General features: G+C 42.9%; 3 protein-coding genes across 4 annotated transcripts in view; 1 reads left to right on the forward strand and 2 right to left on the reverse strand.

Moving 5' to 3' along the window:
* FILIP1L (filamin A interacting protein 1 like) overlaps nucleotides 1–12,288 on the forward strand; it is a 183,505-nt gene that overhangs the window by 1,670 nt on the left and 169,547 nt on the right. The window lies entirely within an intron of this gene.
* On the reverse strand, nucleotides 74–10,413 carry LOC307214934 (cell cycle control protein 50C-like). Its single transcript, XM_079974036.1, has 7 exons — nucleotides 9,038–10,413; nucleotides 7,785–7,895; nucleotides 5,882–5,983; nucleotides 5,381–5,471; nucleotides 4,968–5,108; nucleotides 1,694–1,903; nucleotides 74–1,098 (listed from the first exon to the last, which is right to left on the reverse strand). Exons 1-7 carry the CDS (start codon nucleotides 9,236–9,238, stop codon nucleotides 914–916), a joined length of 1,041 nt encoding a protein of 346 aa, XP_079830162.1. The 5' UTR covers nucleotides 9,239–10,413; the 3' UTR covers nucleotides 74–913.
* CMSS1 (cms1 ribosomal small subunit homolog) overlaps nucleotides 10,556–12,288 on the reverse strand; it is a 176,831-nt gene continuing 175,098 nt past the window's right edge. For both annotated transcript variants that reach the window (XM_079974133.1, XM_079974134.1), the window contains exon 10: nucleotides 10,556–10,774. In XM_079974133.1, the coding sequence (XP_079830259.1) occupies nucleotides 10,691–10,774 (84 nt within the window). In that variant the 3' untranslated portion in view covers nucleotides 10,556–10,690. The remainder of the gene's footprint in view (nucleotides 10,775–12,288) is intronic.

Raw genomic sequence — 12,288 nt, forward strand, 5'->3', positions numbered from 1 at the left:
CAAGAAAACCCAGCATGTCTCCTTCCTTGTCATTAATACTTCCTTGTCATTAAAATCCACAGAGCATTTCTTAACAAGAGGGATTTAACTGCAACTTTTTTGCTTTAATTCTAACTTGACATTGCCTGGCGCTTTTTAAAATTCCCTCCTGGTGGCAGCTGGCTGTGGTGCCATTTATTGCTTTATCTCCTCAAGTGTATAAATGCCACTGCATGCTGCGAAATAAATCACTCTTTAATCTCTCAGAGGCCAGTATTTGGGAAAGCTGTATATAATTTCGGTACAGAGCTTTTCAATACGAAAGATGAACTAATGGAAATAGACATTTTAATGAGCAGATTCATGTGTAACACTACTTACACTGACAGCTTCTTCCTTTTTAAACTACATTTCTTGCAATGTGCTGTTCTGCCTATGACACTTTCGGGAACAGAGTCACTGCCGCAGAGGATGTGCAAGAGGCCAGGGATTCACATGGCTGTTACCTGAGAACTTGCGTGAACTTTTAACCTAGCTGTAAACATTCATCAGACCAAATGTACTGACGCAGTTCCTAGCCAAGCATTCATTATACTAAGTACTAGATGAATTCAGACAGGAACTCAGCCCATTGCTGTGTGAGCCGAGACTTCACAGACTCCTTCCTTCCGTCGAATATTACTGTTTCTAAACTTCCGCCTGTGTTCTGCGTAAACCATGGTTTGCCACTGCATCCGTGTGCCATCTGCAGAGTGACTTTAGCAAACCATTTGCCTTTAAACAAGGTTCCAAAATCCAAAACTGTCTTGGAGTCCTGGTTTAAGGGCAGATGATGGTGTGCTGAGAATCAGGAAGGAAATTTAGGTATCTCTCAATTCTGGTCTCTGACTTGGCAGGGCACTTGTACTATTTTTATCAAGTAAAGGGAACCGTCCTATAGTCCCCTGTTGGGGTTTTTCCTGGATTTCAAGTGAGCCACTGTAAGGATACAACTTGCCAGCAGAGTCACTGCACCAGTAACTGTGTAAGCTATTCCCAGAAAAGGATTTCTTCCTCCGCTCCATGTTACTGTTGAGAAGACCACCTGCTTTTCTCCTTTGAACTTTGAAACTGGGAAATCTGACAGGATGATGTTAAAGTTTTATAAACAGTTTGGAGCATACATGAGTATTAAAAGATGCCGAAGGGTTAGGTATTGCTAACAGGATTAGATCCATGATTATTATTTTTTTAGCACCTACAATGCAAAAGGCATATTTAAAAGGAATATATGTAGTTTTTCACAGTTTACTCTCCTTGTTGCAATACACATCTTCTATTCATGGGACACTACCACTATTATCAGCCTTTTCTAGTGGGGTGCTCTACAGAAGTTTTGAATTGGAACTCCCATCTGCTTCAGCAGCCATGGCCAATGGTCAGGGATAATGAGAGCTACAGTCTAAAACATCTGTAGAGTACCAGGTTGGGGAAGACTGAGCTAGACAAACAGAGATCTGCATCAGCCCACTGTATGTTTCCTCCACCCAAGTGACAAGCAGAAGCTCTCCTCAAAACTCAGCTACATTTCACGATGAGCTGCATGCATTATTAGCCTGCCAGGCAGCGTTCTGGCTATTGCCCTCACCGTCTACAGAAAATCTGCCAATTATAACCCACATAGCTAAAACGTGCAGAGTATAAAACATGGCACAAACCCACACAGAAAGGATACTATAGGATATTTGTAGCCTGTACGTCCCTGCTGGGAGCCCATTTGCAAACTGCCTGATGCGACTGAGGCGACGGTAAAGATTCTTGAATGTAGGAAAGGCTGATACACGCATCCAGATGATAAAGTCTTCATTTATGTAGCCATTGTTCTCTTGGTTTGTTTTATCTAATAAATATACTGGTTTTTGCCAGTAAGGTGGTCTTGCAGTGCCTGAGATAGATGGGGGGGGGGGAGTGAGAGAGAGAGAAAAAAATGAATAGCTATAGGTGAACCAGCTACCCCTAGAATCATAGAATCATAGAGTTGGAAGAGACCACAAGGGCCATCGAGTCCAACCCCCTGCCAAGCAGAAAACACCATTAGAGCACTCCTGACATATGGTTGTCAAGCCTCTGCTTAAAGACCTCCAAAGAAAGAGACTCCACCACACTCCTTGGCAGCAAATTCCACTGTTGAACAGCTCTTACTGTCAGGAAGTTCTTCCTAATGTTTAGGTGGAATCTTCTTTCTTGTAGTTTGGATCCATTGCTCCGTGTCCGCTTCTCTGGAGCAGCAGAAAACAACCTTTCTCCCTCCTCTATGTGACATCCTTTTATATATTTGAACATGGCTATCATATCACCCCTTAACCTCCTCTTCTCCAGGCTAAACATGCCCAGCTCCCTTAGCCGTTCCTCATAAGGCATCGTTTCCAGGCCTTTGACCATTTTGGTTGCCCTCCTCTGGACACGTTCCAGTTTGTCAGTGTTCTTCTTGAACTGTGGTGCCCAGAACTGGACACAGTACTCCAGGTGAGGTCTGACCAGAGCAGAATACAGTGGCACTATTACTTCCCTTGATCTAGATGCTATACTCCTATTGATGCAGCCCAGAATTGCATTGGCTTTTTTAGCTGCCGCGTCACACTGTTGCCTCATGTCAAGTTTGTGGTCAACCAAGACTCCTAGATCCTTTTCACATGTACTGCTCTCAAGCCAGGTGTCACCCATCTTGTATTTGTGCCTCTCATTTTTTTTGCCCAAGTGCAATACTTTACATTTCTCCCTGTTAAAATTCATCTTGTTTGTTTTGGCCCAGTTCTCTAATCTGTCAAGGTCGTTTTGAAGTGTGATCCTGTCCTCTGGGGTGTTAGCCACCCCTCCCAGTTTGGTGTCATCTGCAAATTTGATCAGGATGCCCTTGAGTCCATCATCCAAGTCGTTGATAAAGATGTTGAATAAGACCGGGCCCAAGACAGAACCCTGTGGCACCCCACTAGTCACTCTTCTCCAGGATGAAGAGGAACCATTGATGAGCACCCTTTGGGTTCGGTCAGTCAGCCAGTTACAAATCCACTGAGTGGTAGCATAGTCAAGACCACATTTTACCAGCTTCTTTACAAGAATATCATGGGGCACCTTGTCAAATGCCTTGCTGAAATCAAGGTAGGCTACATCCTACTATATATTTCTTATAGTCTAACCTTAGTCTCACTAGTGGGTAAGCATGCCTCAGCCTTCGCTGATATGGTGCTCTCAAGATGTTTTGGACAATTGTTCTCTTCATTCTTGACCACTGGCCATGCTGGCTGTGGCAGACGGGACCTAGAGTCCAACAACACCTGGAAGGTCCAAGGTTCAGGAAGTCTGACCTAAGTAGTCTAAACAAAAGGTCTTACTCCCTAATAAGTGAGTACTGAGTTATATGCAGCCATCACAGACACACTTATGAAGGAGTATGTCCCACTGTTCAGCGGGGCATGCAGGATTGCCTTGTATGTCAAGCAATATACTAGGAATGTAGCTTCAATAAAGTTGCTTTTCCAGTATGCATATAAGTTGGAGCAGATTTGCATCCATTGGCCCTGCTCCTGACCTCAGTTGAAGCGGGAAATTTAAGCGTGGTTAACATCAATATTGAGGCATCTCTTTAACCATGTTTAAAGCGAAAGTGCACTGCAAATAGGCACATGTTCTGGGAAGGAAAGGGCACACCGTTTTGTGATGGTGTCCCAGGGTGCTCAGCCATGGTGGAAAAAAATCTGATGCATTGGCCTTGAGAAAAGGTAGCTGTGCAGCATTGGCAAAGGCAATGAATAGTTGTACTTTAGACAATATATATACATATATATATATATAATGGAAATGGGTAAGGATTTCACTGTTCCATCTGCAGGAACACCATTTCTTCTGAGTACTAAAATCTTTCCCAGGAACCAGCTCAATATTTCAATATTTCTTACTGTCAGGAAGTTCTTCCTAATGTTTAGGTGGAATCTTCTTTCTTGTAGTTTGGATCCATTGCTCCGTGTCCGCTTCTCTGGAGCAGCAGAAAACAACCTTTCTCCCTCCTCTATGTGACATCCTTTTATATATTTGAACATGGCTATCATATCACCCCTTAACCTCCTCTTCTCCAGGCTAAACATGCCCAGCTCCCTTAGCCGTTCCTCATAAGGCATCGTTTCCAGGCCTTTGACCATTTTGGTTGCCCTCCTCTGGACACGTTCCAGTTTGTCAGTGTCCTTCTTGAACTGTGGTGCCCAGAACTGGACACAGTACTCCAGGTGAGGTCTGACCAGAGCAGAATACAGTGGCACTATTACTTCCCTTGATCTAGATGCTATACTCCTATTGATGCAGCCCAGAATTGCATTGGCTTTTTTAGCTGCCGCGTCACACTGTTGCCTCATGTCAAGTTTGTGGTCAACCAAGACTCCTAGATCCTTTTCACATGTACTGCTCTCAAGCCAGGTGTCACCCATCTTGTATTTGTGCCTCTCATTTTTTCTGAGTACTAAAATCTTTCCCAGGAACCAGGTCAATATTTTTCCATGTGAAAGCTATGGCTTTGGTTGGGTTACATTACATCAGGGATGGGGTTGTCCTTCCAAGGACCACTTTCCCTCTGGCGCAACCTTCCAAGGGCCACAGGCAAACAGGCAGAGCAACAAGTGAACGATTCACATTTCTACAGCAGGTTAGTTTCTTCTGTCCTCCATCCAGACAAGCGAGAGGCATTTACTTGTTTGTTTAATTTAATAAAAATTATATAACACTTGATTGTGGGGGAAAACCTCAAAGCAATGGATCAAACCTCAAAAGCATGCTCAAAGTTCAAAGGCACATTCCAGTCAGGTAAAAACACTTAGGTCTGAAGCAGAGCTAGTGAAAAATGTACAGGAAAGATTTCCAAGGGCCTCATAAGAGAGGCCTCCGGGGACAGTTTTAGAAATCCCATTAGCTGCATTTCAAAAACTGAAGAACCACCTTTCAGCTAATGGGATCATTCTTACCATCAAATGCAGAAGACAAGTTGTGTGCAGATGGATTGTGAAATTTCACATTTTTATCTGTCCACCAGGCATTCCCTTGCTTCAGAAGTGGGACTTTGACAGCCTTTACAGAAGCAGGATAGTAGAACAGCTGTATTGTGTCTGTATGGAAATTAGAAACAGTGATTTAATGCTAAGTCAGTATTGAATGCATGTAATTTGACTATTTTAGCTGATTCAAGAGAATATGGTCACATCCACACCATACATTTAAAGCACGACATTAAAAAACCTCCAATGGGGACTGTGTGATGACATCCTTACATTTCTATCATATAGAGGGAAATCTTAATAAATCTTAATTTGCTGCAGTTCGAATAGATAATGAAGACTGCATATCCAGGTAAATATTATCAGATGCACGTAGCACTCACCATTGAACATGCTGTTTGCAATTGCACCACATGGAGCTATAGGTGTCCCGTTTTCATAAGTTGCAAAAGGTGCACAATTGCTGTTCTGAATCTGTATTCAAAACCATAATGCAATTAGGAGCACATTTCTCTGAAAAATCAAGCCATAATGTTAAAGAATGCAGTTATTCATAAACGGCAGGAAATGTGTTCTGAAAAAGACACGTCTTTTATCTGGTGATGAAAAATCAATGGGGAAAGACTGCCACACCATGCCAGGGAGTGTATTTCCTAGTGTGGCTGCTAACAGTTGGCCAAGGACTCTCCCTCTCGAATGTTTACATTGCCCACCTCACTCAGCATTACATTGCAAAGTCCAGACAATGAACGGCAAGCACAACATTCCTGAACCAGCTAGACTTCTTTCTGGTCAATAATATATTAAGAATTACTACCCTTAAAATGGCATCATGTGATTAAAACAAACATCAGAAGTACTAAAAGAATTTCAAACCACCTTACGTTTGCCTTCCGACCCAATAGTTGAGCATCACTTCTGGAAAGGACATAGCGACGATGGTTCTGATAAAAATTATGCAATCCATAGTACATGAAGACATCACCCTGCAATTTTTTTAAAGGGGCAACATGTAGGAATTAAAAAATGAGTTTCGAAGCTAAATCTGGCAAACTATTGACAATAGCTAATATGAAGTGGGACAGTAATTTGAATGTCCAAGATCTAAGTGCCATCAAAAGCCTTAGAGACCTTTGATGGGCAAGAATTGGTGTGACTCCAAATCACTAAGCCCAAGAGACAAGCCTAAATTGTTACTTTATTGGTTTGTGGAGTAAGGCTAGCAATAAATGAAAATGATCTTCTCTTCCGATTACTCCACAAGGTTTTCCTCTAACGTTCATAGCTTGATGCGCTCGTGAAATCAGTCAAAACAGCATAGACAAGCTGCTCTGATTGCCTGACATTATTTCCACAGAGGCAGTTCACATCCTCAGCTGCTGAATTCAGCATTGATTGAATAAACTGAAGGATAAGCTGAAAGATGGGCAGGGATATGGGAATCAATCCCTAAGGTAGGGTGCCAGATGCAAAAGAAGACAGGGCTACTGCACCTTTAACGGAAAAGGAAAATTTGACAGGTGTGGCCTGCGTGACAAATGTCCTCTTTTTGCATCTGGTCAAGCTACGCTAAGGGTTGTAGCCCTAGTCACTGAATGACAAGAGCTAACACACTAAAATTGCTTAAAATTGGCTAGATGCTAAAAGTTGTTGTTGTTGTTTAGTCGTTTAGTCGTGTCCGACTCTTCGTGACCCTATGGACCAGTACACGCCAGGCACTAAAATGCTAAAAATACCATAAGGTGTAACTCAGCCAATAATTGAAACACTGAGGTTCCATTTATTTTACAGTGAGAATTATGCATGTGTTTAACACACTCCCATTGAAATTATAAAAGTGTTTAACTCGGCTAAACACTCACAAAATGTTTCAAACATTTCAAAACGTTTACTTCAAAATCATTCTGGTTTCCTTAGGTACAATTTATTTTTCTTTATTCAATAGCCTTAAAATATTTGAGGTTTGGTAGATAACATTCTCCTTTCCCCCTGTATGTTGTTAATTTTAATGCTGCTCTTGTGTTGCTTATTAAAAAAAACCCAACCTATTACAGTGGTGCCTCGCAAGACGAAATTAATTCGTTCCGCAAGTTTTTTCTTCTTGCGAGTTTTTCGTCTTGCGAAGCACGGTTTCCCATAGGAATGCATTGAAAATCAATTAATGCGTTCCTAGGGAGACCGCCTTCAGACCAGATCCGGGGACAGATCCGGTGGGAGGTCCGGGAACAGAGGAGAAGGCGCGCAGCGATTCTCCTCTGTTCCCGGGGCTTGCGGTGGGAGGAGGGTTTTTCCTCCCCACCGCCAACCTTTAGAACAGCCTTCTGAATGTTGGCGGTGGGGAGGAAAACCTTCCTCCCACCGCAAGCCCCGGGAACAGAGGAGAATCGCTGCGCGCCTTCTCCTCTGTTCCCGGACCTGTCCTGAAGGCTTGTGGTGGGAGGAGGGCTTTCCTCCCCACCGCCAACATTCAGAAGGCTGTTCTAAAGGTTGGCGGTGGGGAGGAAAAACCCTCCTCCCACGCAAGCCCCGGGAACAGAGGAGAATCGCTGCGCGCCTTCTCCTCTGTTCCCGGACCTCCCACCGCAAGCCTTCAGGACAGGTGCTGCGCTTCCCCGCTGTCCCCGGAGATTTCCCTATGGGCTTTCGTCTTGTGAAGCAAGCCCATAGGGAAATTCGTCTTGCAAAGCCGCTAAAAAATCAGAAAACCCTTTCGTCTTGCGGGTTTTTGTTTAGCGAGGCATTCGTCTTGCGGGGCACCACTTTATTCACTTTTCCACAATCACTTACCTGCATGCTTTCCTGAAGTGTGAAATTGGTGAAACACAGGCATTCCTTCTCCCAGTTTGATGAGTTTTCACGCAGCTTTGAACAATGTGAGCATATCTCGGAATAATTAATCTGCCAAGAAACGAAAGAAACAGGCCAAGTTATTGTCATCATTGCAAAAGGAGAACAAGATGTCCTAGCTTTAAAGGCTTTACAGTTTGGCCTTTGCAGATTTCCACGAGATGGTCAAATGTGACAGTTTGTCAGGACAACTAAATGGCCTCAGAGGAGCTTTCCAGCTAAGACAGCAATGACATGCCAAGATAATGTCCTGAATAACCCCTTTGGAACATCCTTCCCCCTAAAGTTCTTCAAAGTCCAAGCATCTTCCACTGGTAAATACTATTTCTATTTAGTTGCAGCCCACTTTTAATGTGTACGCAATCATGTGTTTTTAATTACATCTATTCTGCAAGAGAAGCTTGTCACTTATTGTGGTTAATAGTACTTCTGACTCATTCTTCACCAGAACATCTCAGAGTAGATTACAGCATTTAAAAACACAACAGTTAAACAAACAAACAAACAAACAAACAAACAAACAAACACAACCCTTAAAAGAGTAAAAAAACACCCCTGTGGAGAACAGGCCTGGAAGCTTATCTAATGGCACCCCAATATTTATTGTATTTGAAATAGTTATAACTCATCTTTCCACCAATGGTCTCAAAGGCAGCTGGTCTACAGATACAATTTAAATAAGACCATTGCCAGGTCCATCTGTAGTCTCTTCAGAATGCTTAACTGTTAAATAGTCTGGAGGGTCTACCTTTCCCAACTTCTCTAGACAATGGTAGACCTGTTGGTCCAAAAGCCAGTTCAGATATTCTATCCATTCATTTACTTAAGCTGCTCACACCAGTGTAATGCTTTTAAGTCTGGCCTCAGATCACTACCTCACTCCCTGGATGTTACAATGCTCACCAATATAGACTACTTACATTATCGATTCCTTTGCGAAAGAAATAAAGAACATAATAGCCAAAGTGGGTATTGAAGTCAGGTCTCTGGGAGCCAAGGTCAGTACTTCCACTTTTGGGATTGCACCAAAATGTTTATTTTATGGCTTTAGGATTAATGAGGACATCATATACAAATGTTATGAAAATTAAACAAAACAAAATAAATACACTGTAAATTTCTATTTCACTTATACACAAATACAGTCTACCAATATTGTAATGCATGCTTTCTAGCATGCAATGAAAACAAACCTTTATTTCTTTGACTCTTGTTGCAGCCAATAGAAGTACAATTCCCATCACAAGGCAGAAGAGGCTAATGATAAAGAAACTTGGGAGGACGAGCTCTGGGGTGAGCTGGGGCTTCCAGGCTGGGAGCCTCTGTTGTTTATATGCAGTATTATCAGGGCATCTCGATGGACGGTTTGGTGAAACGGTGCTCTTTTCATTCATGTTGATGCCGGACAAGTCTTTGGCTGGCCTTTGTGTCGTACCGTAAGGTATTTTTCATCTGTTGCTATCTACTTAGCATTTTTAAGAACCTTGGTAACTTCCTGGAATTACTTATTAACTTGATCCATTTGATTGGGAATAATGCCCTCCTTGTACTTTATTGTCATAATCACCTTTAGCCAGCCTGTGCCATCCTCCTGCTGGTGTACTTTAACCTGACTTACATCTGGTAGCTTCCTGCACCAGTCACTGCTTCCTGCACAAGGCTGCCACCCTTTTTGCTGTTATTGATGTTCCACACAGCTTAGGACACAATTTAGTAGGATCATCTGCATTGGTCTATTTGGAAATCCTGCACGCAGGGTGGTACATTACTCCTTAGATTTTCTGTCTGTCAAATTTATTAGCTGACTTAATTGCGTTTTTGTGATGACCAATGATTTTCAGCATATAAATTTTACCGACTGACACAACTTAAGGCTTCCCTTTCTCCCTGCCTTCACAGATTCCAAAGCTGCATTGAAACTGAAGTAAAAGGGCAGATTTTGCTAATAACAAGTAGGGTGAGAATCAAGTGAGAGACAATGGTTACACCAGCTCTGCATTTTTTCTGGGGCCAAGTAAGCATCCTACTCACAAACAGCATCCATTTTGCTTCAAGTTTCCTGGTCTACATATCTGCCATAAGAACGAGTGTTTGCTACCTGATACTTTGAATTCACAGTGGCAAATTCCAGATTACAACGACCTATGGTAATGATATTAGTAACACAGGGGAGTTCCCCTGAAGAAAAACAAGAGGGGTAGTTATCCCTATACATTGACAATTTATGATCACTGGCACTGATCTTTAAGCATATTTTGGAAATACTTTAGCCATGGTTCTGCCACAGTACAGATGATCTATTGGAGGTCACTTCCTTCCAGAAAACTGAACTGTATTGATATGCAGACCTGCAGAAGAAAAGCTCTGTAGACAATACTATCATCATTATTAACAGTAAAAATTTATATATTTCCTTGAGTGTTTTGTACACATGTATCATGTTAATCATTGCAACTGCTCTTTAAAGCAAGCTGGCACTATTATTTCTAAACTGCAGCTTATTAAGCTGAGATATGTACACCCAAACTGGCCTGGATTCAAGGATTCCTAGTGAGCTTGTTGCTGAAATGAGATTCCCCATGACACAGTCTCTTACCCACTAGCTTATACTTTTGAGTAAATCTTTTGAGTTAATAGTTACTTTATGTGCTGGTGGAAAAATCTGTGTTGACTTTCGATTTCATATTATACGTGAACATTTCAGTAGAGGACTCCATACAAAAGCCAGCTTTATTGCAAAAGAATTAAGGGTGACAAAAGGGTTTCCACCATATGCATTTCAAAATTAAAAAGCAACTTCAACGTGGGCAGACTGAAGGATGAGTTGAATTCAAGAGCAAACATATCTAAAAGAGTCCCAGTTTCACAGAGCCCTCTCTGCACAGTTTGATCAGTCCCATTTCCAGAAGTTCAATGGTTTCTTTCCTTATCTGAAGAAAAAAAATAATATTAGAGGATTAAGGTTACCAAGGCCAGCGCTTCCATGAGGCGAGGTGAAGAACTTTGCCTCAGGAGGCTAATCTGCCCATTCCTCCCCACCCCAGCAGTTGTTAGCCCCACTGCAGCTTCACCTGTGCCACCACTGCAGCACCACCACTTGCCTCACCACAAAAGCCACACCCCCACTGCTGCCGCTGCATCATGGTGGCAGTGCAAGTGCAAGCTGCAGATTTAGGGTACAGTTGCAGTGGCTGGGCCAGTGGCAATCTGGGCACAATGGTGTTGTCAGGGAGAGGGCCAGGATCTGTGGGGGGAGCAGTAGGGCAAGACCCCCATGCAAACATTTATTGTGCTGTCTCTCTCACGAACTCACTTACTCCAGCCAGCTGATACCTTACTCTTCTTCCAGATCATGGAAGAACCCCGACCAAACCTAAGAGGAGGCGTGTAGTGGTGATAGGGGATTCCCTACTGAGGGGAACAGAAGCAGTGATCTGTGGGCCTGACAAGATGTCTCGGGAAGTGTGCTGTCTCCCCGGGGCTAAGATCCAAGATGTAACTGAACGACTACAAGGAATCATAAAACCCACTGACAAATACCCCTTCCTCTTGGTTCATGTGGGAACCAATGACACTGCAAGCAATAGCCTCCAGAAGATCAAAAGAGACTATGAGGCTCTGGGCAGGAAATTGAAGCAATTAAATGGACAAATTGTCATCTCATCTGTCCTCCCAGTTGAACGACGTGGCCCAGGGAAAGAGAGAAAAATAGTGGAAGTGAACAGCTGGCTTCGCAAATGGTGTAAACAGGAACGGTTTGGATTCTTAGATCACGGACTGCAGTTTCTTGAAGATAGACTTCTGGCAAGCGATGGGCTGCACCTCACAACGGTTGGGAGGAATGTTTTTGCCAAAAATCTCAGAAACCTCATCAGGAGGGCTTTAAACTGACTAATGTGGGGGAGGAAGACAGTGCTCCTGAAGGTAGGAGTCTATCAATTGATGAACATGATCATCCAAATGTCATAGACCAAATGGAGCAAACAGCACGCAGACCTAGTGGTGGGAGGAAAAAATCCTTAAATAAGAGACACGGGGGAATGATTAATGGACTTCAATGTCTGTACACTAATGCGCAAAGCATGGGTAATAAACAAGATGAGCTTGAGCTCTTGGTACAGCAAACTAAATATGACATAATAGGCATCACTGAAACCTGGTGGGATAAGTCCCACGACTGGAATGTAAAAATGGAGGGTTACAATCTATTTCAGAGAAACAGACCAGACAAGAAAGGAGGAGGAGTGGCGTTATATGTCAGGGATGTGTATACCTGTGAAGAGATCCAAGATTTAGAACCTCAAAGCCAAAGTGAGAGCATTTGGGTCAAAATTAAGGGAGAGATGAATAACAGGGACCTCATTGTGGGAGTTTACTATAGATCCCCAAGCCAAACGGAGGACATAGATGATGCCTTCCTGGAACAGATGGCCAAGCATGCAAA

The sequence above is a fragment of the Podarcis cretensis genome, assembly GCF_951804945.1.
Source record: "Podarcis cretensis genome assembly, chromosome: 4".
Taxonomy (NCBI): domain Eukaryota; kingdom Metazoa; phylum Chordata; class Lepidosauria; order Squamata; family Lacertidae; genus Podarcis; species Podarcis cretensis.

Excerpts from the sequence above, each read along its gene's own strand:
- LOC307214934 (XM_079974036.1), bottom strand. The coding sequence starts at position 9,238 with ATGAATGAAAAGAGCACCGTTTCACCAAACCGTCCATCGAGATGCCCT. Across the intron at positions 7,896-9,037 it reads CAAGAGTCAAAGAAATAAAG|ATTAATTATTCCGAGATATG; the intron begins GTTTGTTTTCAT and ends GTTTCTTGGCAG. Across the intron at positions 1,904-4,967 it reads CTTGTCTTCTGCATTTGATG|GCACTGCAAGACCACCTTAC; the intron begins GTAAGAATGATC and ends CATCTATCTCAG.